Raw genomic sequence first — 24,095 nt, forward strand, 5'->3', positions numbered from 1 at the left:
TTAATTTGCTAGTCATGCATCCATTATGCTGAAGAAATTAATACGTTTCTTCATGAAGAGGTGCTAGCATGACACACACATACATTTGGTTATTCATGCATGAAATGAATCGATGATGCATGCGTTCCTCGTTGTGGCTTTTCAAGTGGGATAGAGGATATTTTCATCGAAGGCCAATGTAATCTTGTTGTTAATTGATTGGAATTATCTGTAAACTTCATACTTTTTGTTTGTTTAATAAAAGAATATGAAAGGATATGCGCTCACAAATTGCTTCTCAACTTCTCCCCATTTAGCTTCTTTAACATATAACTTCATCAAAAAATACTATTTTTCGACATTTTCAATGGTGTACATCGTACAATGAGATATCCCCAACTTGAATCATCTATTATTGATGTTGAATTATTAAATTATTTCCAAATATTTAACATTTAGTAAGCATTTTCTCTTTGTTGCATGCATGCAATGCATGCATGTAGAACACGCATGCACATTAATATTTGATTATCTTTCATATCAAAAGGTTCGAACAAGTCATCTACAGCTCCCTGATGAGGAAAGAATTTAGCATTATTTCAAGGTAATCAATCACCTGATGTTTTGGATGGGTGCAAGGGAGATTGAACAGCCACCAATAGTCATATCTGTGTCAAAATACATGCATGGGAACCATTGCCATCAGAATTTGTCATCTTCGTATACTATTTAAGAGGTAAATGTTTTCTAGGCTTTATCTAATCGGCTGAAGGTGACGGAGACAAGAAGCTCAGTTACATGCATTCGAAGTTTACCTGAAAACAACTATTATAAATCTACACTGCTTAATGCTTTCCTGTAAGCCTATATCAAGATTATTTGAAAAAAAAAACAGAAATATTTGGAAAGTGGAAATAGCCGAAACATGTATTAACATCAGTGCTTCCTTTGGCATTTAAGGCTCTTGGTTCTAATTCTGGTGATGACATCGTATATGATTCTTCATGGAGACTGTTCTAATATTTTGCAGCTTTGAACAAAGTTTGTATCATGTTCTACTAGAACCTAACACTTACAATGCATGCATACAAGTTGGGCTCTTTCAGTAAATTTTTTTTGTTTTTCCAAAGATATGGTATTATATATTTTGGAGTCGGGCACAGGGTAGAATTCTAACTTTTTTTCTAAGATGTTCAAATAAGATCTCGGAGTGGCAATGGATTGGGTTCAGATCAGATCACATTGGGTTGAAACACAAATATTAAAGAATTATCGACCTGAACTCCACTCAAGGCCTTCCAAGCTGCGACCATGTGTCAACAAAACAATCACCCAGACCAGCTATAACTACGACTCAAAAGAAATAATACATTGAGCACATGATATTCCATCGAAGCAACATCCAAGCAAACTAAGCATAACCAACTAAAATCTAGACCGGAAAGCTAAGGCATTGAACCTATAAAAGTGGCAATAGGGATTGTATCTTTCGTACAAAAGAAGAATTTTTTTTTTTTTTTTGCATGGATCTATTGGTGCATTGTGCAGTAGTTACTTTTAAAATCTGTACAGATGGATGAAAGAAAATATTCAGAATGCTTTGATCTTTGCAGCTAATGAGTCGCCGGTCAATATTGTAAAAGAAGATTAATTATTTTTTTATTCTAAGGGCTTGTTTGGTTCGCGGGAAGCATTATCCCTTCTAAGAATATGATTCCTGCAAAGTATATTCCTAAGAAGAGGATGTTTGAAAAAGTACTTTTGGAATATTTGGTTGACCATGGACAGATTTACAGAGTACTTATGTTTGGTTGACCATCCAATTTTATGTAAAAGTTATGTATAATTCCTATTATACCCTTAATAAAAATTAGGCCTTTAATTTTTTTTAATACGGAAGGGTTTTTTTGAAAAAAAATAAAAATAAAGTGATTTCCGTCTTATGGGAAAGTAACTTTTCCATATTTCTCATAGAAAAGATATTTTTATGAAATGTGGAAATTATATTTTTATAAAAATATAATTTTTTTTTTTTTTGAAAACTTCAATTAAATTAGAGATATTTTATTACTTTTTTTTTTTTTTCCGAAACAAACAAGCCCTAAAGTTGCACAGCTGGAACCTAAAAAAAGCATGCCAGTGGGAAGTCACATCGCAGGGATGGCAACCAAACGGATGGAGATCATAATGCTCGGTGGAAGTAGTTAAGTTGAAATGAAAAACTTTTAGAGATGAGAAATTAGGCATGTACCATATCACCGTGCATGGTGATAATTACGTTCGTTCATATCTACAGCGGTGCATCAAAATAATTGCTTGATGAATAAACTGTATGCGGAGGGGAGGCTCTCTCCATGATGGGCCGTATCATTCCCGATGCGGTTGGCTCTGAGTTTGATTCCGATGTACCTGCTGGTGAATACTTCAGTATCGATCTCTTTGTTGAGGGATCTAGAGCAGCTGTTCAGAGATTTCATATGGGCAGGCGGAAGGGCAGACGAGGCATTCACTTGGTGACATGGAAGGTTGTCTGTCAGCCATTCAGATAGGGGGGCTTGGGAGTTCTGTCTTTGCTGGGTGCAGCAGGAGACTCTAGCAGCTTGGCGTGGCAGGTTTCTTCTAGAGCATGATAGTCTGTAGTGCGCCCTCTTAAGGGCGAAGTATGGTGGTCTTTCGACGCGGGGGAAGCTCCGGAGTGGGCGGCACTATTCATCTATTTGCCGTGAGATTTGCTCTTGCGTGCCCTCATGCTTCCGGCAATCAGGTGGATGGTTGGGGATGGGTAGTCCATTGACATTTTGGAGGATCGGTGGCTGACAGAGCTACCGCTCAGTAGGCTGCCGACGATGGCCGATTCTACAAGACCGGTCGGTCGCAGAGTTAGGGATCTGATGATCCCTGGCGAGGGCTAGTGGGATGAGGTTGTGATCAGGGAGGTTTTTGGGATACATCTTGCGGAACAAGTGCTGGCCATTCTGATTCCTCAAGAGGGGTTGGATAGGCAGGTGTGGGCGGCGACTAGGTCAGCTAGGGTGAGGGCAGCCGATGTACAGGCATTGTTGGGGGGTGAGCCGGTCAGGCGCTGTGAGGGTAGGTGGATTTGGAGGATGCGAGCTTATCCGCGGGTGGCACTTTTCATTTGCAAGGTGGTCTGGGACTGTCTGCCGACCAGGAAGATGCTGGCCAGGAGGGGGATGGTGGTGTCCCCGATGTGCATGGATTGCCCGGAGGCGGTGGAGACTATTAGCCATGTGCTTTTTGAGTGCCCGCGAGCAGCTAAGGTCTGGAGGAGGGAATCCTTCCCAAGGTTTACCTTTGGTGTGGGAGATTTTCTACAACAAGTGAGGAACGCCTTAAGATCGCCGAGGACTGCTGGATAGGGTACTGCTGCTGTCTACCTAGCGTATCATATCTGGCTGGACAGGAATGCCAGAGTTTTTGAGGGGAGGAGGGCCTCTCTGAGGTCCGTTGTAAAGCGGGCTCTCTGTCAGGCAGTGGAGATCCTGGAGGCCACTGAGGTTGATTCATCTAGGATAGCTAGGGACATCTGGGACCCCCTCTTCGCTACCATAGTGCCCGGGTTTGTCTTTGTCTCTTGGGAGCCCCCACCCCCTGGCTACCTAAAAGGGAACTTCGATGGAAGCTTGTCCGGCGGTGGCGATCAGGCGGGAGTAGCTTTTGTCATCAGAGATCATGGCGCTAGGCTAATTGCAGTAGGGGGTTGCCGCTCCTTCGAGGCTTCGGCCTTTGGAGCAGAGCTCAGGGCAGCCTGGGAGGGACTTTCTTATGCGAGATATATTTTGCAGGCATGCTGCATCATTTTGGATGGAGACTCAGCTTCTCTGATAGCGCGCCTCAGGAAGATGGGGCGGGAGGAGGTGGAGCACCCACTTCTGAGTGATATTCGCCGGATGCTACGGGAGTGCCGGATTCTTCAAGTCGGACATATTTTTTGGGAGGCGAACCAGGCGGCTGACTGGGTTGCCTCTTTCGCTGCACATCTCTCTGAAGAGTTTCTTTGGATTCAGCAGGCTTCTATTCCTTTTGCTTTACTTTTTTTGTTTGATGCTGATGTAGCTGGCAGTTCTCATGATAGGATAGTGTGAGCTGCCAATTCATCAAAAAAAATAATAATAATAAACTGTATGCGGACGAAATATTGCGATCGGCGGCGTGCGGAGCCAAGTAATGTATAGATGCAGTGGAGGGTAGAAGACGGATGCATGTCGTCCCTCTGCATGGACGTCTCTTTATACGATTGCGTGAAGACATCGTGAAATGGCCAAACTCGCTGTTGCTGATGCCATCATAGTACTAATTGTCTCCTAGCAGAACTGGAAAGTGGTGTACTGTTACTCAGTTAAAGCTTTGCTCGAATTCTCGTACTAAAGAAAAAAAAAAAGAAAAGCTTTTCTTCTCGAATGCTTTTTTTATTCTTGCAACTTGGGCCATGAGCAGGAACATTTCCTCAAAACTACGTGTTGTTTCGTGAGGTGACGTCGTGTTATGCTCGAAAACGGTGTGCTGTACATGATAGGTGAGACCAGTGAAAGGTTGGAGTCACATAAAAACCAAAATAGTACTGTTTTTGAGGCATATAAATAAATAAATAAATATTATTTTACTTTGGGTAACTAATAATATTATTAATTTTTTTCCGCAGGGAGGGTAAGGCCGCATTTGGTGTAGGAATGAAGAATATAGGAATAGCTTGGAAACAGGCATGCTACAGTTTTACAATTTTGTAGGACAACTTGTGAAATATTTTTTTTTAGATTTTTTTTAAATATTATTCTAAATATCGAATTTTGTATAAAAATTATTTCAAAATTGATATTTTCATGTATACGCTTGTAAAACACTTGGTTTGCTATTTTATCATTTTTTATCTTTATTTTTGCATACGTACCTACAATATCTAACGCCGTTAATGAATTAATAGTTTCAAATTAAAATGATTAAAATATTTTTAATGGGTAAATATACAAAATAAACATTTATAAGACGATCAGAGAATAAAAAAGTAATTTCAAAATTTTATTTTATTTTTAATTAAAATAAATATGGTTTTTATGAACAGTGTTAGAAAAACCGTTATGTTAGAGGCATTTGCAGAAAAATAGTGTTCGAGGAGGGTACAAAAATAAATATAAATTTTAAAAGGGTATTCATACAAATTTGAGTTTTTAAAAGAATATTCATGCATTTTTTTGATGAAAATTTATATTCATACAAAATAAAAAATAAACATTAATGATAGCTTGACATCTGGAGTTGTTCATGACAGCCCTCTCATGGAATACATACAGGGAATAAGCAAGTTTGACCCCTGCCTTGAAACAGTGATGCATGGAATAAGTAAGTGTGTGTGTATATATATATATTATATTCTGTTTTTATTTATTTTGTTTAAAGATTGGCCAGCATAACATCTGATGCTTGTTGTATTTCGCTACCAAATATTTGTGCATGAAATAAGCAGGTTTAATCGATATAAATATTTTTTATTTTTATTAATGCCTAATTACATAATTTCTGGCATTAAGTAACATAACTTCTATAGGCCAAGAGATACCTTAAACCTATGAGCTAAGTAGGATAACTCCTATGGGCCAAGAGATCCGTTTATCATTTTTAAAGATCATAAAGTTCCATATTTATTCGAGTAAAAAAAGCCCCGTGCTAACCCTTTTGGAAGCGTTGCCCGAGTTGGCGTTGCATCTTTGTCACGAAAACATAATTAATTTTTTTATGATATGACCATTGGATCGCACTATATAGATTTTAAATTACTACTTCATTATTTTGTTATCATTCATCAATCTAGATCTCAAAGTAATTATTACACAAATCAATTATAGATCCGCACTAACGTAAATTTTTTTATATAAAAAATATAAATCCTATTCGTGGAGCCCACGTCCAATTCATGCAGGAACGTACTTGCATGCATGAATCGTTTTCTGAAATCTGAGAGCATCTTAAGCGGCACAAGGTACTCACCATCCCGTTGTGTGGATGGACCTGGTCCAATCTGGGTCCCATTTATGAGAGTTAGGTGGATTTTTTAAATATTTATTTGTTTTGCCGACCCCAATGCCGTATACTTTCCTTCAAAGAAATGACGAATACTATGGGCTTTGGAGAAGCCATCTCGCCAATTTTTCGTGGTATCGATGTGACAATCTGTGACTTGACTCGCCTCTAATCTAGCTAAACCTCTAACTACAGCACAAAAACTAATGAAATCGCAGGGTGAAGTCCCAAAAGGTAATTATCTTTTAAAATTTTACACCTAGAAGATTTTGCATCCTTTATTAACTTATGCCTTGCACCAATATATTTTGTTCTTTCATAATGGTCATTTGATACTTTTCTTCTTTGACCACCACCATTTTTTTCTTACATCTGCATTATACATCCTGCATCAAATTCTCTTAATAGCAATTAAGATTTTATAAAACTCTCATATATTTACTTTTTAGGTAAATATAAATATTTACTATTGATATAAATATACATGCATAGCTTTTGGTATTATACATTTAAAATTATTCTTAGCACTAGTGAGAAAGGTAAGGCTAGCCCAACCTTTAGATGATTGAAGCGGCTGCCTAAGACTCATGCCCAAATAAGGCCCATCCTAGAAAAGGTCATGTTGCGGGGACGACGCTTTGGCCGGAACCTCGCGCAACAGCATAACCCACATTAATAAGCTAGCAGAGAAAGAGGACCGCGTTCCTCCCGAGGTATTGTCCGCTTTAGGGGTCGAACGTACCCGGAGCCCTCCTCACGGTTTTGCCCTTCAAAAGGTGCCTCGAGAGGAAAGGGCTTTGCCCCCCAATTAAGGCTCCAGTGGGAAGGTCCCGTGCCGGTTTTACCCGTGACAGCCCCCCAGGCCCAAAAAGAGTTTCTATGTGCGGGCGAGCCCTCCTTGCGCCATCTGTTGCGGGGACGACGCTTTGGCCGGAGCCTTGTGCAACAACATAGCCCACATTAAGCTAGCAGAGAAAGAGGACCGCGTTCCTCCCGAGGTATTGTCCGCTTTGGGGGTCGAGCATACCCGGAGCCCTTCTCACGGTTTAACCCTTCAAAAGACGTCTTGAAAGGAAAGGGCTTTGCCCTCCAATTAAGGCACAGAAACTTTTCGCTACTAGCCGATGTGGGATTATGTTCGGGCCTTCCCACATCAGGTCTCAAAGATAAAATAGAAGGAAAAAATGCCTCCTTAGTGAGTTCGCCTTGGCCGGCCCACTGCTAGAAAAGCTTCAAGACAAAATAGAAAGAAAAAAAAAAGATTTTTCTTAGTGAATTCGCCTTGAGTCCCTAAATGTATTGAACGCTCCTAGATAAAAGTAAGAGTGTAATAATTTAGTTAAATTCCAACAATCATCCAAAAGAATATTTTACAAATTCAATAATTTAAGTTTTTTAATAAAATTATCAAATATGTATGTGGAGATATAATTATTATATATATATATATTTATTTATTTATGTATGTAGCTTTTCTTGGATGTTACTTAATGCGACCACCTCACTTATCCAAATCCTGCCTTAATCCATTGCCCGCATTTCTACGAGAGGGTGCGAGTGGGTGAGAAGGGAGTGGTTTTTTTAAGTTTCTCCGACGTACGCTATGATTGCTTGTCGCCACACGTGAGTCAGCATGGGCCCCACGCACAGGAAAAACCGTGTCCGGTGGCGAACGGACAAATTCCCACGTACGGAGATGATGACGACATCTCCGGGAGTGAAGCAAGTGACCGGGAATTTTTTGGACCGTACGGATAGTGAACCGGCTGTAGCCAGTGGAAAGCGCAGTGACGTGTGTACAAAATAAAAAAAAAGAGTGATGTGACGGACGCATCCACCGGTTAAGGCTCCTTCAGTTGGGGTAGTTCTATATACACCCCCCTATTGCTCAGGACACCCCCCAAAAACCCAAAAAAAAATACCCAAACTAACCTTTAGTATAATTACCATATTGCCCTTGAAATTTTCTCATACACCCCCCCTTCCTCCTCCTCCGTTTCGTTTTGAAAAGAAAAAAAAAACCCCCCCTCAAACCCCCCTTAAACCCCTCGATCCATTTACATCGTTTAGGCGATCTTTGAAGGAGATTTAAGCTCCATTCGAAGCATGGACAAGCAACTAGTGATTTGGGACGAAGAATCGGCCGCAAAGGTACGTGTTCCACCTTGTTTCGAAATTTTTTTTTTTCACGGTTCGTGCTCCGTTCGGCACTGGATCGCCGAACAAAAGGCTTCTGTTCGGCTGCACAGTGCCGAACAGAAGCCTTCTGCTCGGTTGAGGGTTGCCGAACAGAAGGCTTCTGTTCGGCACTGTGCAGCCGAACAGAAGCCTTCTGGTGCCAAATCGCGTGCCGTGCTGAATTTTGTGCCGAACAGATCCTCTGAATCATTAATTCTTGGTGATAAATTATTTTATATGTAGGGCTATGCTACAACCGAATCGAGTATAATTGGATCAGAATTTGTACTGGATTACACAAGCGAATTTACAACTTACGAGGTATTATAATATATTGTGCAATTTTGTAATAGTTTAGCGAGCTATTTTTACAACTGTGTACTTACATAAATTGTTTAATGTATAGATCTTCAAGAGTAGAGAGGACTTGTGTAATTGGTGTCGTGAAGCTGGGAGGCGAAATGGTTTTGTTGTTGTAATCAAATCATCCGATGCAGGTACCATTTCTAAGAAACCCAGAATTACGTTAGGTTGTGAGAGGGGTGGGACGTACCGAACCAAAAAAGAAAAGCGAATAAAGACTGCCTGTGGGACAAAGAAGTGTGAATGCCCTTTTGCATTAAGAGGAAAGAAATTGGATACTGCGGATGATTGGATATTACTGGTCGTATGTGGAGTGCACAATCATCCCGCTGCAGAGAATCTGGAGGGGCACTCATATGCAGGGAGATTATCTGAGCAGGAGACGGAATTGTTAGTGGATATGTCGAAGAGTTTGGTTCGTCCAAAGGACATATTATCCACATTGAAGGAAAGAGATGCCCTCAATGTTACGACTATCAAGACTATCTACAATGTACGTCAACGGTTTAAGGTTGCAGAGAAAGCCGGGAGGTCTGAAATGCAACATCTATTAGGTAAATTATCAGAGGCTAAATATATTGAGTGGCATAGGAATTGTACTAATACGGATGTTGTGCATGACTTATTTTGGGCACACCCTGGCAGCATTGATTTGTTCCGTGCATTTCCCCGTGTGTTGATAATGGATTGCACGTACAAGACGAATAGGTATCGTCTTCCGCTCTTAGAGATTGTGGGGGTGACATCTACTGACATGACATTTTCAGTTGCTTTTGTATACTTAAATTCTGAGGGGGAAGAAAGCTATACTTGGGCATTAGAGAGATTGCGCAGTGTCATAGCTGATGATGTTTTGCCTGAGTTGATTGTTACAGATAGAGACTTGGCTTTGATGAATGCAATTCATAAAGTATTTCCTACTGCTAGACATTTATTATGTAGATGGCATATTAGTAGGAATGTTTTGGCCAAGTGCAAAAAATTTTTCGAATTGAAGGAGAAATGGGATAAATTTATTATGAGTTGGAATGTACTAGTGCTGTCCTCCACGGAAGACGAGTATAATGATCGCTGGAGTGCACTGCAGAGAGAGTTCGGTACCTATCCAGATGCACTACAGTATGTGTCAGATACTTGGCTGAGCAAATACAAGGAAAGATTTGTTGCGGCGTGGACGGATACATGCAGGCACTACGGAAATGTGACGACAAATAGGTATCACAAATAAAGACTCATTTAATTTTAATTTGCCTCAATTCTTATATCTAACTTTCATTTGTTTACTAGGGTCGAGAGTGCACATGCAAAGCTCAAAAAGCAGCTTGGATCAAGCCAAGGAAGTTTCGAGTCATCTTGGACTAGAATAAATGGATTGATTGAGTTGCAGCACAGCTCCGTTAAAGCCTCATTGGAGAAGAGTTTATTGGTAGTGCAGCACAACTTCAAGCCAGCTGAATTCAAAGAGTTGCGAGGTTTCATATCTATAAGTGCGTTAAATCATGTCCTCGCCCAATCGAAACGAGCCAATTCAGTTGGGTTTGATGATTCAAATTATGGGTGCGCTATTCGACGCACACATGGTATACCATGTGCTCACCAGATTGCGCGGTACAGGGTGGAAGGTCGGCCCATTCCTCTCGACTGCATAGATCCTCATTGGAGGAAACTTGATATTCTGCCTACCCCCCCGTGCAGCCAATTCAGTTGAGTTGTGATGCAGAGTTAGATTTGATTGCGCTACGATTCAAGAAGTTAGATGGGGCTTCTCAATTGCAGATGATCAAGAAGTTACGAGAGATTGCAAGTCCAGATAGTACACCTCTTTTAGAGCCTGCAAAACGGAAGACTGGTTCACGTGGGCGCGCTTCAATGAAGGTTGATACGTCTACTCGACGTGACCCGTCTGCGTTTGAGTTGGTTCTATCTGGACAGGATAGTTATTCACCTGGTGTTGAGAAAGTTACCATCCGCAATCCATCTACTCAGATTCAAAAGAGGCGGCCCAAGCAAAAGGTAAGTACCAAATATTTATTTCCTTACAATAGGTATCACAACGTCTACGGGACGGTCCGTGCCGTGCCGGTATGTGATGTGCCGATACGGGACATGTCGGGACGTGCCGTGCCGAGATGTGCCGATACGGGACATGTCGGGACGTGCCGTGCCGAGATGTGCCGATACGGGATGTGCCGTGCCGAGATGTGCCGATACGGGACATGTCGGTACGTGCCGTGCCGAGATGTGCCGATACGGGACATGTCGGGACGTGCCGTGCCGTGCCGGTACGGGAAGTGCTGAGACGGATAACTATTTGGATATTTCTGCCATTGTTACATATTTTCTATCATTTGATATTATTTGCAGGTTTTTCGTACTAGAGCCCAGTCACATACGCCCATTATCTATATTGATGCTATTTCTTCTGCCTTGAGACCATACATCCAGCATATCAAGGATGTAAAAGCTGATGGGAATTGCGGATTTAGGGCAATAGCTGACTTACTGGGATTTGGAGAAGATGACTGGGTGCGTGTTAGGAAGGATTTATTGCAAGAGTTGCAATGTCATTCGGACCACTATCGCACATTATATGGTGTGGAAGGGACGATTGCTGAGATCACTCATGCATTATCATATTATGATGATTGTCCACCATATGACAGATGGATGACTATGCCGGACATGGGTCATCTTATAGCATCCTGCTATAATGTTGTCCTATACCATCTCTCGTTGCAACAATGTCTGACCTTCCTACCTCTCCGTTCTGTGCCAGTACCTCTTCTATCCCGCAAAGATATCGCTATCGGATTCGTAAATGGAAATCATTTTGTTGAGGTACTACGTTCACAACACTTGCGAATATTTAATTTTGCTTATTTATAATTTTGTAGCTATTAATATTTTCTTATTTCTAATTTTGAAGGTGTTCTTGTTGCCGGGACATCCCGTTCCGCCAGTAGCGACCAACTGGCGAAAATATCATCTTCCTTGTGCTACCGGATGGGAAAATTCATATGAAGCACGGATTCAACAGTTCAAAGAGAGCATCTCACCTAATGTTATAACTAGCGAGACAGTAGAGTTAGATTGATTCTTTATATATGTACAATTTTTGAAAGTTGTAAATTTTTTTGGGCTCTTAGAGTCATGTACTGTGAAACTCCATCATCAATATAAATCAAAAAATATCTGTCTTCGCATTTTTCGGGTATTGGGGGTGCTGAGGTGGCTCTCCATCAGCTGGGAATACATATGAAGACTGTTGTTTCCGTTGGGATTTCAGATGTAAACAGAAACATACTTAAGAGCTGGTGGGAGCAATCCTAGCACACAGGGGAACTAATAGACCTTTCTGATGTACAAGAACTTAACGGTGACAAGCTTGAGCAGATGATTAACACATTTGGTGGGTTTGATCTGGTTATTGGTGGAAGTCCATGTAATAATCTTTCAGGTAGCAACCGCTATAGTCGTGATGGGCTGGAGGGTAAACATTCATCTCTTGTTTATGATTATTTTCGCATCTTAGACCTTGTGAAGTGTATCATGGGGAAGAACTTCTGATTGCACCATCTCACTTTCTTGTTTTTGGGTCAGTGAATCTAGTTGTATGTTAGCTATGTATTTAAATGTTTGCCTTTGATGATTGAGGCGGATTTTCTGATAAGCAACAGTTATGTTAGCTATGTATTTAAAATGTTGAAAGATCATGAGGATGTTCTCTGTGAAACTCCATCATCAATATAAATCAAAAAATATCTGTCTTCGCATTGTCCGATTGATTGTTATGTGCACTGTTATATTTGTGTAAAATAGAACGGGCCAGGCTTTACAAAGATTACACGTAAATGTACCAAAAATATATATTTTTCATTAATATCAAAGGCTTTACAAAGATTACAAAGGCTCCATCATCAATCCCTATGACGCCATCGTCGACGCATGTACTGCTGTACGTCCGAATGAGAGGGTGCTGGATCCGAATGAGAGGGTGCTGTACTCGGGCCAGGCTCATCACCCAGAAGTACCTGATGCATCTGAGAAATAGCATCAAATAGGTGCCCGGCACCTAGTGACGTAGCCTCTGAGGGACCCATCCGTACAATGTCGGTACTGATACCGAGTGCAGCTGCATTACGCCGCCGGTGCATGTCAGCATCATCATGACCTCCCCTAGCTCCAGAATGAGTACTCGAGCGCAGATGAGGAGGCTGAACTGCAACGTGCGTGATACGGAGATACCACTCCATGTATCCCGGTACGCTGTCTGATGGCCGGGTAACTGGGTGGCTCCTGCTCGCCTGGCTCAGCACGTGGTCCTCCCACCGCTCCCAAAGCTGATCCATATAGGAGTAATGTATCCGGTACGAGCCTGCTGTGGAACCTCTGTTGGCTCGCGTAGGGGCTAGTGGCGCTCGAGGGATGGTCTGAATACGACCAAACTGTCTAAGAACCCTTTCTGGATGATAGGGTTCTACGATATCAAGGCACTTGATGGAGCCACTAAAAAATGCGATATCAATATATGGGCGATCTCCCCGAAGCCGATGATGGGGATCCCAAATAACCTGCAAAACAAAAGGTCCATTTCAGTTTTATACTATATCGCATATTAAAAGTACTGACAAACACAAGCAAATGGTAATATGATACGTACCTCATCGATGCTCAAAAGGTCCAATGACTCACGTAGAACCACTAAATGGTCCATCGTGGTACGGGATGGAGTACCGGGCATCCAGCGGTGCACGCGGGGACTGGCATCAGTATACTCGAGCGACGGGTGAGGACTGAGTGCTGGAAAATGCTCATAAATCCATGCCTGCAGAAGCGTCATATAACCACTGATCTGTCTCACTGATGACCTCGACGCAATCCCCAACTGCCGATACAAATATGCTAAGGCAGCTGTACCCCAGGCATATGTGCTCACCCTATCCAGATCCCGCAGTAAACACAGATACGCTATAGGCACCCTGGTCCCACTCTTATCAGCAAAGAGTGTGCAGCCTAACAAAAATAACAAATAGGCTCGTACTGCACACTCTATCCTCTGCTGGCTGTCTCTATCAGATACATAGTGAAACTGAGTCCTCAGCCACTCCATCCTCACAGACTGACCGCGCGATGACAGTACCTCCTGACGCGCGTCTCCAGCTGACACCCCCAACAACTCCACAAGTAGCTCCTCAGCATCCCGATCACTCATCCTCTCAGGAGAAACTGCTACTGAGGCACCTGCGACAGGAATCCCTAAAATGGCGGATACATCATCCAACGTGATAGTGATCTCGCCAAATGGTATATGGAAGGTGTTCGTCTCGGGCTGCCATCTCTCTACGAAGCCCGAAATCAGAATCTTATCGGTGAATCGATAAGAGCACTGTACTAACTCTATGAGGCCCGACTGCCTCAATAGTGCTTTGAACCTGGTATTTGGTTGGTTTGAAGACCACCACTTCCATTCACCAACCTTGGCAGTATGGTTCATGCACTTTAGTGGAGCCCGTTCCTGTAATATAAATGTATAATTACTACTACTTTATAAAACATCAATAAACAAAATATAATGCTATAACAAATAAACAATACCTGTTGCCTCCAGATGGAAGCTGCTATATGCGTCCTGAAACTGATCAGGACGGACTCATCCTCTGGACCTCCTGGACATGGTCTAACAGACTCATCGTCTTCGCCCCTAGCGGGCATATCATCATGCTCTGACTCAAGAGAGTCCGATGGCATATGAGCAGGCTCGGGAGAAGCAATCCTAGCACGACGTCTCCTAGCTGACGCCGTAGGTCTAACTCTGGCGGAACGGGGATCCATGTCTGAAAATATAGAAATTCAATGTTAGGCTATATCAAAGAAAATAATTCAATTGCATACATAAATGTTCGGCACAAAATTCAGCACGGCACGCGATTTGGCACCAGAAGCCTTCTGTTCGGCTGCACAGTGCCAAACAGAAGGATTCTGTTCGGCTGCACAGAGCCGGACAGAACCCTTCTGTTCGGCACTGTGCAGCCGAACAGAAGGCTTCTGTTCGGCACTGTGCAGCCGAACAGAAGGCTTCTGTTCGGTTGAGGGTTGCCGAACAGAAGGCTTCTGTTCGGCACTCTTCAGCCGAACAGAAGGGTTCTGTTCGGCGATCCAGTGCCGAACGGAGCACTGGAGGCGGGGGGGGAGCTACCTCGAGGTGGTCGTGGAGGCGCCGGCGAGGTGCTCGTTGCTCGGGAGATGGCCGGGGAGGTGGTTCCGGGAGAAGCCAGCGAGGTGGTCGGAGATCGGGAGAATGCCGGCGACGAGAGGGAGAAGGGGGAACGGGGGGGTTTTGGGCGTTGGCGAGGTGCAATGCACTGACCGGCGACGAGAGGGAGAAGGGGGAGACGGCGGGAGGGGAGGGGAAGAGCGGGGTGGGGGGGGTTTGGGGGGTGTAGAGAGCAATTTAGGTGAGGGGGTGGGGAGGGTGGGGGGTAATTTAGAAATTTTCAATTTTTTAGGGGTGTCCTTAGCAAATGGGGGGGTGTAGAGAGTATTTAATTTTTTTTTAATTTTTGGGGGGTGTCCTGAGCAATAGGGGGGGTGTATATAGAACCACCCCTTCAGTTGGCTTCGGGTCGTCAAGGTTACGTTTCGAGGCTTGGATTTGGATTAAACTACGAAGGTACCACCAATCTCAAGTGGGGCATACTCATGCAAGTTGGATGTAATATAAATTTGTCTGAAGTCATGAGACTTTTTTTCAGGAAAAAAATTAGGATAGATAAAGGGAAGGTTTTACTCTTGATGCATCAGCTATCTTAGTAGAGAAATATTCTGATCAACTAAAGTGCTTTGCTACCATAATCAATATCAGAGGTTAAAAAAAATTAAAACAATTGAGATATTAAGCATGGTTTAATATACTAAAAATAAGATCGACACTTTTTAATTTTTTAATAAAATAATAAATTAGTTTACAAATTGATTCTAATAGTAGTTATGGGTGTGCAAGACGAACTAATTGAGTTAGTAAAGCCATTGGGCATCAGTTTTGGCTAATCTAGTATAATAATATTGTATAGTTTGTTGTTTTAAAAAAACTATGCTATGAGAGGTAGAACAAAATAAATCTCCTTAATATGATTTATTCATCAGAACATCTATTTTTCGAAAAAAAAATGGTATGCATGCAGTCAGTACCCTCCTTTTTCTGTTTATTTCAATTAACATAGATAAAACTATTCCAACAAAAAGCTTAAAATTTCTTCAAAGTTAATCCATTTAATCTAACTAACCTCAATTTACCACCACAAACCACTAAATACAATCCAAGGGTTTCAATAATTTTCTAGCTAATGCAGTAAACTTTTGTTACTATCAAGTGATTTATAGATTTATACATTTTTTCCATGAAAAATTAAATTGATATTCAGAATGTAATAATATTTCTTGTATAGAGATAAAAAGAAAAAAAAAAGGCACAAAGAGAAAAAGGACCCTGCCCATCCAAATAATGGAAGTACCAGCTAGCGCTTGTACGAAGAAAGAGAAATTGGCATGCTTTAGCTTTCCAACTTTTTTTTTTTTTTTTTTCCAGCAAAAGGTCGGAATTCTCGCAAACCCGGATGCTGTGAGGTTTCCCAGCCAGTGGATTTCCCACAGCTTCCAGCCTCCACCCACAGTTTAACGAAGCCACGCCCATCGCTCCTTTTGTCCTTCCCTCGACCCACCCCTCGCTCTCCCACTCTTTTATAACCTCTCCCTACCTTCCTCCCACTCTCCATCTCCACCTCACGAAGCGAGAACCAAAAAGCAAAAGAAATACTTCCATAGCTTCCTTCCATCTTCTCACCATGGACACCTCCTTCTCCCTCTCGTCCTCTTCATCCTTCTCATCATCCCTCAACGCTTCCTCCAGCTTTTTTGGATCGGATGCCAACCCATCCTTCCCCTACACCCCTTCTTCTCTAGCCGGCCGGCGGAGGGGGGGCGACCGGGAAACGCCCAGGTTCTTCTGCGAGTCCATCTCCGCCGGCGCCGGCGCCGGCGGCCACCACTTCCTCGACGCCTGCTTTCTCTGCAAGAAGCCCATCGCTGCCAACGGCGACATCTTCATGTACAGGTTCGACAAACCGCTGCAACGAGAGGAAATCTTATAGTTGTAATATAAGATTTGGAAGAATCTGATTAAAATTTTTCATCTATTTAAAAAGAAAAAAATTACTCATATTTTTTTTTTTGGTTGGATGTTACAGAGGGGATGCGCCGTTTTGTAGCGAGGAGTGTAGGGAGGAGCAGATGGAGATGGATGAGGCACTGGAGAATAACCGCAAAAAATTCTCCTCCTACTCTTCTTCTTCTTCTTCTTCTTCTTCTTCTTCTCTCAAGAACTCTTCTTCCTCGGTATCGTCGACGATAAAGCGCAAGCCAAGCCTCATCATCCGTCCAAACTCCCGCAACGTTCATGCTGTGGTTGCTGGCTACTAGTATATATAGTGTACTAGTAGAATCAGAGATGTAGAGAGAGAGCGGGAGAGAGCCCACATTTTAAGGGCTTAAAGAAGAGTGCGTGGAGTCTTTCTGAAGGGGCCAAAGAGGCTTCTCCAACTATTCGGAAAAAAAAATAAAATTAGAACATGAGCTGGAGTTGTTCACGGAATTACATCCGAGGCTGATGGAGGTTTTCTGATGTAAATTGTGCACCTGCAGGAGTTTTAAGTTGGGATTGTCTTGATGCCAAGAGAACGTTTGAGAAAATGAAGTTTAATTTTTGCTTGAAATTTTGGAAGTCTAATTGTTTCGTTTCTAAGAAGAAAATTTAAAACTAAGTTTTCGGACATTTTTTTGCACCACCTAGTTTTCTTTTCCGCTTGGGAGCCGTAGAAAAACCAAAATATGGTTCCTCCTCCTCCTCCACCTGCTATGTCTTTTTTATAATTTCCCCTCCGAAAGCCTCCCTGTGCTGAAACAGAAGTTGCAGGGACCAAAATCCTCCCCAAACTCGGAATAGAACAAGGTGTGCTGTACTACTGCTTGACTGTGATTAATTCTCACTCATAGGAGTTATACTACTCCATAATTTGATTGGATAACTGTAATAGACGTAATTTCTAGTTAATAGTACCCATGCCCACTCATGGTGACAGTAGAAAATTTTAGGAGTTCCTCCACTGTTATCTGCTTGTCTTCATATATAATTTCCTTCCAGTATTTCAGTTCCCCTTGCCAATTACCAATTAGCAATTTAACCTCAAGAAGCTACGACGTTGGTTAATTAGTAATAGAGTTCTTGCTGCAGAGCCAACTTCCCATTTGTTATAGTGCATTATTTTCCTCACAAATAGCAGAAAAACATGGCGTAGTTCTCGGCATGTTGAGTGAACTCATTGCTTTATTTGTTATTATTATTATTATTTTTCTTTTCCAAACAACATAACTTTTTCTCTCCTTCAACCATCCAAACAATGAGAAAAGAAGTTTTGGCTTCTTCCCCTTCTTTTCATGACTTCCATGCCGAACAAAGTTGATGAGGTTCCAGGGTTTTTGTCTCCAAATACCATGATGGTTTTGTTGGTTTCCAATCACTTTTAGAACGTTTCTCGTGGTGGTTATGGAAACGGCTGAACACGAGAGCGGGCTCTCTCTCCCTCGTTCTGTGCCGTGCTATAACGCGCCACCAATCCATAGATGCGACAAGGTTACCCAAAGAAAAAATTCCATAGATGCGACAAAGCTGTGGGGTTCGCTTACGTGGTTAATGTCTCCGTTTCTTGGTGCGCGTCAATTTCTCGTTTGCAATCAATACTTATCTCGTGATGTGGCTACTCCTGGTAGCTGATGGAGTGGTCCACGGTGGCTACGTACAACTTGATAGACACAACCAGATCTTGATCCGGACCCAACCAGACCGTCCAGATCTTGATCCAGGCCCACGGATAGGTCCAAAGATAGAGCCATGTATTTTTCCAAATCCATGTCAAGGACAGCTAATACTTGTTTTCACGTTTGATGTAACATCTATCATCCAAAAAACAAAAAAAAAAAAATCGCGAAACATCTGGGACCTCGATGACTACTAGATTGTCGTGCCACAAATTCAGCGTTCAAAAATTAACTTCCTAAAAATCCATGCCGACATACATTTAATTCTATATCAGTAATTAAAAAATCTAAAAAAATATTTATTGGATAAAATTTTAAATTATTATAAATAATATCAAAGCGAACTCGATCCATAACTCATGTGAACTATGAAACATTTAGCACGGATTTATGAAGGCTGACCACGGGCTTATCCTTAACCTGACAAGAACGTCAGAGCTTGAACGAGAAAAGAAGAGTATATGAAAATCTATGCGGACATGTGTTTAGTCTCATATTGGGTTCAAAGAAAATATGTGAAGATTCATGTAGACATATGCATTCGTTAAGAAAATCTTGGATACTTTGATAGGACTAAGAAACCCAAAAATACATTATGGCTAGTCTTTTTCGTGAAATCCTAAGTTGTTATAACCAAAGTAGAAAAATGGAAAGTAATGCAGATCATTCACATCTACACCTTTCAAATAACATTCAGTTGACAACTCTAGCTATTACATGATCTATCTGACTATCTCCATCACCGCTTTTCAAATTTCACGCTGGATCCAATACCATAAGTTTAATACACCAAGGAAATAGCAAATACATCTTTCATATCCCATGACCTAGATGCGTACATAATAAACCATGTAACACCATTCATGTCTTGCAAATTGAGTGACCGAGCAGACTAAAGCTATCAGAAGTTACAAAAGAAGAGGGACAGAACATTAAAATATGCAGTCTGATGAGTTCACAGCTTGCTGGCTTCAGAATGTGTATCTAGCTTGCAAATGATGAACTGCCTTACAAACTTGAAAGGTAAATATGGAGTCCAATGCACCGCACCATCTTAAATTTCACAACCACTCTATGTGCCTCAGATGATAAGTCTCAATTATCGGGATAAAGATTTCCATCCACTCAAAACAGATGAACCATCTTCTTTCAAGTGCAGCAAAATAACTGTCAAGACTTCAAAGAGAACATATTAGTTGCACAGGCAAGCAAGTATCTTAACACAAGGAAACAAACAAATGTACTGCTTCTTGAGAATTGAAAATGAATTTTACTGGTGATTGTCAGACATGGTATTATAATGTATTATCTTCTATATTGAAATTAATGCTAATTGCTTTCTTTTTTTTTCGTGTTTCAGTATGTCAGAAACATCAGAACATAGCCATATCAGGAATCATTTGCATTTTCTCATCATCATCATCATATATATATATATATATATATATATATATATATATATATATATATATATATTATGATTACATCTTCAAGCAAACCTGCAAAATTATTTCAACCAAATATGGAGAAGTTTCAGGAAATTCTAGTGGGGATCGGGGTCCATACGAGGTCTTATCCTGAAAGCAATGGAAGTCAGGAGGGTCCATGACATTGGATATTTCCAATACTACAGGAAGGTGATATGCCAGTGAAAAGAATCTGCAACATATGCCATGTATATGTAAAGTTTGTATAAGATAATTATCATCGGATCTGAGATTTTCCATAGTACAAAAAGATTAGATTAGACTAGAAAGGATCACAGTATGTACCAATGATTGGGTATGCTGTTTGGACACAGATACTAGCAAGGTTACCTGCCACATCAAAATTAAAGCTTGTCTTAAAATTTTTGCTTTGAATAATTAGGCTACATTAGGATGCTGAATAGTTAACCAGGATGTTAACCATCAATAACCACTTCCTAATCAGATAACTGTGGATTAGAATAATTCACGGTTTGGTTGACATTTTAAGGGTTAGTTAGGGTTGTGGAAAAAGTAAAAAAATAAAGAGATAAGAGAGAGCTCAGGTGGTCAAATTTGCTTTCTTCATTTTTTCGTGCTTCAGTCTGTCAGAAACATCAGAACATAGCCATATCAGGAATCATTTGCATTCTCATCATATATATTTTTTTTTATGATTACATCTTCGAGCAAACCTGCAAAATTATTTCAACCAAATATGGAAAAGTTTCAAAAAATTCTAGCGGGGATCGGTCCTTATGGGGAGCTGAGATATTCATCTTATCCTGAAAGCAATGGAAGTCAGGAGGGTCCATGACATCGGATATTTCCAATAGTACAAGAAGGTGATATGCCAATGAAAGAGAATCTTAAAATGCAACATATGCCATGCATATGTAAAGTTTGTATAAGATAATTATCATCGGATCTGAGATTTCCCATAGTACAAAAAGATTATATTAGACTAGAAAGGATCGCAGTATATAGCAATGATTTGGTATACTGTTTGGACACAGATACTAGCAAGGTTACCTGCCACATTAAAATTAAAGTTCGTCTTAAAATTTTTTACTGCTTTGAATAATTAGGCTACATTTGGATGTTGAATAGTTAACCAGGATGTTAACCATCGATAACCACTTCCTAATCAGATAACCATGGGTTAGAATAATTCACGGTTTGGTTGACATTCTGAAGGTTAGTTAGAGTTGTGGAAAAACTGAAAAAAAATAAAGAGACGAGAGAGCTCAGGTGGTCAAATTTGCTTTCTTTCTTTTTTCATGTTTCAGTCTGTCAAAAACATCAGAACACAGCCATATCAGGAATCATTTGCATTCTCATCATATTTTTTTTTATTGATTACATCTTCAAGCAAACCTGCAAAATTATTTCAACCAAATATGGAAAAGTTTCAGGAAATTCTATTGGGGATCGGTCCTTACGAGGAGCAAATGATTTGGCATACTGTTTGGAACAGATAGTAGGTAGGTTACCTGCCACATTAAAATTAAAGTGTCTTAAAATTTTTTATTGCTTTGAATAATTAGGCTACATTTGGATGCTGAATAGTTAACCAGGATGTTAACCATCGATAACCACTTCCTACTCAGATAACCATAGGTTAGAATAATTCATGATTTGGTTGACATTCTGAAGATTAGTTAGAGTTGTGGAAAAAGTAAAAAAATAAAGAGACGAGAGAGCTCAGGTGGTCAAATTTTATTTCACTCTCCCATATGACCTAAAGTTAACCGGGTTAGCTGCTTTTTAAGATGATGACCGATTAAGTTTAACAAACCATTTTGGGCTCTTGCTTAACTGGTTAAAATCTAAACTGCCCGAAACTAGCACACAACCAGCAATTAAGTCAAAATTTTATCATCTGACTTGCAAATGTTATCAGACTAATCATAACCAGGTATAAGCATAAGTTAGCTCTGCCATGCTCCGTTTCTCCCTCTATTTCCTTCCAATACCAAGCCTCCATGCATTTGCCTACTTGTGTTGGGCATGATCACAAGCCTCATGCTGCCTCCTCATTAAAATTGACAAAAGGTGATATCACAATGATTTGTGTGTTGTCCTTGCTTCTCTTGCATGATTTCACAGATGCACACAGTTTTGGTATGAAATGGAAATGGGGATGAACGATAACTTTCTACTAGGAGATAAATAGACAATACAAAACAACTGAAGCGGCTGTTTGGATGTCTATCAAAGCTTTTACTCATAAAACTTAATCTTATGTAAAGCAGATTTTATGAAAAGTAGAGGTACTTGCATTTCATAAAACTCTTTTTCAGGTTTTGAGGCCTGTCTGGTTTTTCTCCATAACATAATTCATGAAAAGAAACCAAATGTGTGTTCTCATAAAACTGACTTATTTTAGATTGTGTATCCTTTTTGATAAAACCTGACAATGAAGCAGTTTCAAAAAGAATTATAGGTTTTCATGGTTCATTTAAACTTCATAAACCATAATTGTATGTAAGTAATGTAAGTTCATGTAGTTTATCTGCATGAATTGCTAATCTGCCCCTCCACACCCCCCCCAACCCCCACCGACACCCCCCCCCCCCCCCAAAAAAAAAAAACATGAACTTGTTCCCATGCTCCAATTGTACTCATGTGTTTCTTCTCTAGATCTTCTTACAAGCCACATCTTTCTGGTATACAAAAGGCCTTGTGCTTCATCTTTGTCTTGCACTCAAGTGTCAGAAAAAGGACCATACTTCATGTTATGACATGCGCTTCATTTCTATCACACAATACATGCTGACCTCCTTGTCTTTATGACAAAGCTGCCAAAACTCTTTGGTACACCTTAGTGCAATAACACTACCATTCCTCCTCAGGTCATAAGTTGATGTCAAATGCCACGTGCAAGAGCACTGTCCAATAGTCAAACCCAACCCTATTCCTCTATAGCCCACCACCCTTACCTAGATCTCCTCATAATCATAAAGAATTTGCTAGGGCATAGAGAGTCTCCATGAGCACTTGGGTGTCATGACCTAAGCCTTGGATTGCAACCATCTGCTCCTCTTGTTGAGGTTTTTGCTTTTTCATTAAGGCAACCCAACAGATATAGGCTCGATTCACATTCCTATAGATAAAATTGGTATCAGGTTATGAGGGTAGATGATTTGATTTTTGTGTCAGGACTTGGTTACTTTGAAAAACTCTACGGAGGACCTAATGTCTGGTTCAACACCCACATTATGTATTTGAATGACACAATTTGTCATACCTTAATTTGGAACTCGGGAACGCAATAACATTATGCAAAGATAAATACATAACCATTTCTGCAATTAGCAGGACAATATCAGGAAATTCTCATACTACATAGCTTAATTATTTAACTTTAACCAAGTACCTTTTTTTATTTTCGAAGACAGATACTTTATGCAATAGGAGGCACAACAAAGAGTAGAAATCTTCCCCACCACCAATTCTATCAGATACATGCTCCCAGGTCAATTTCCAAGAAATCAACAAATTTCCCGTACTTTATAACTATATCTCCACTTGGAAATCATAAATTAGGCTGAATAAATCGACAACACAGTCCCGCTTCAATCGGACCCCAAAACACAAAACAAGATAGAATCGAGGTCGCGTCAACAATACGTACCTTAGTTCTACTCATGAACTACGTGGTGTGGGCTCGGAACCGGCGGTGCCTCGACGGAGGTCTTCGATCAGTCCGCCCAGCTCCTTGCGAGCAGATTCCCTTCCGAACATGAAGCCGTACCTGGAGATGAATCCAATAGAAAGCATGAGAGATGATTCAAGCCCCTAAAACCCTAACCCTAACCCTAGGCAGGGGGGAGAACGGCGACTAACCAGAAGGAGACGGCAGAGAAGACTCCCGCCGTAAAAACCGTTTGAAGAAGAGTGAGCTTCTTCCTCTCCATGACCGCAATACGCAATCTCGGCGCTCCGGCGAGAGATTAAGAAGTCCGATCACGGATCCCAAGCGAAAATCCAAACTCGAATACTTTATTGGGTTCGGACTTGGATCCGATCTGACTCCACCTTATTGCACGATGAAAAAAAAAAAAGTTTTTTTTCCACAAATTAATATTTACATATATATATATATATATATATATATATATATATATATATATATATATATATATATATATATATATACCCCTACAAAACAATTGTTTTTCTATTTTATTTTTTTATTCC

At 40.8% G+C, this 24,095-nt stretch overlaps 3 protein-coding genes across 8 annotated transcripts; 2 read left to right on the plus strand and 1 right to left on the minus strand.

Moving 5' to 3' along the window:
* The first annotated feature begins 3,173 nt into the window (after positions 1–3,173).
* Positions 3,174–4,085, plus strand: LOC120104461. Its single transcript, XM_039115661.1, has 2 exons — positions 3,174–3,286; positions 3,404–4,085. Exons 1-2 carry the CDS (start codon positions 3,174–3,176, stop codon positions 4,083–4,085), a joined length of 795 nt encoding a protein of 264 aa, XP_038971589.1.
* Positions 4,086–16,224: 12,139 nt separating this feature from the next.
* Positions 16,225–17,324, plus strand: LOC103714075. Its single transcript, XM_026807275.2, has 2 exons — positions 16,225–16,666; positions 16,800–17,324. The coding sequence occupies exons 1-2, from the start codon at positions 16,398–16,400 to the stop codon at positions 17,029–17,031; spliced, it is 501 nt and encodes a 166-aa protein (XP_026663076.2). The 5' UTR covers positions 16,225–16,397; the 3' UTR covers positions 17,032–17,324.
* Positions 17,325–19,073: 1,749 nt separating this feature from the next.
* Positions 19,074–23,906, minus strand: LOC103714047. Of its 6 annotated transcripts, none has more exons than XR_605151.4 (4): positions 23,742–23,906; positions 23,530–23,649; positions 20,199–20,243; positions 19,074–19,602 (listed from the first exon to the last, which is right to left on the minus strand). XR_605151.4 is itself a non-coding variant. In XM_008801180.4 (3 exons), the coding sequence occupies exons 1-2, from the start codon at positions 23,810–23,812 to the stop codon at positions 23,541–23,543; spliced, it is 180 nt and encodes a 59-aa protein (XP_008799402.1). In that variant the 5' UTR covers positions 23,813–23,904; the 3' UTR covers positions 19,074–19,602; positions 23,530–23,540. The 6 variants fall into 6 exon arrangements, 3 of the variants coding, with proteins under 3 accessions (XP_008799402.1, XP_008799401.1, XP_026663072.1); XR_605150.4 differs by having other exon boundaries at positions 19,074–19,593; positions 23,742–23,905; XR_001879831.3 differs by lacking the exon at positions 19,074–19,602 and adding an exon at positions 19,898–20,085.
* Between the last annotated feature and the right edge of the window lie 189 nt (positions 23,907–24,095).

The sequence above is a fragment of the Phoenix dactylifera genome, chromosome 18, assembly GCF_009389715.1.
Source record: "Phoenix dactylifera cultivar Barhee BC4 chromosome 18, palm_55x_up_171113_PBpolish2nd_filt_p, whole genome shotgun sequence".
In the NCBI taxonomy this organism is placed as follows: domain Eukaryota; kingdom Viridiplantae; phylum Streptophyta; class Magnoliopsida; order Arecales; family Arecaceae; genus Phoenix; species Phoenix dactylifera.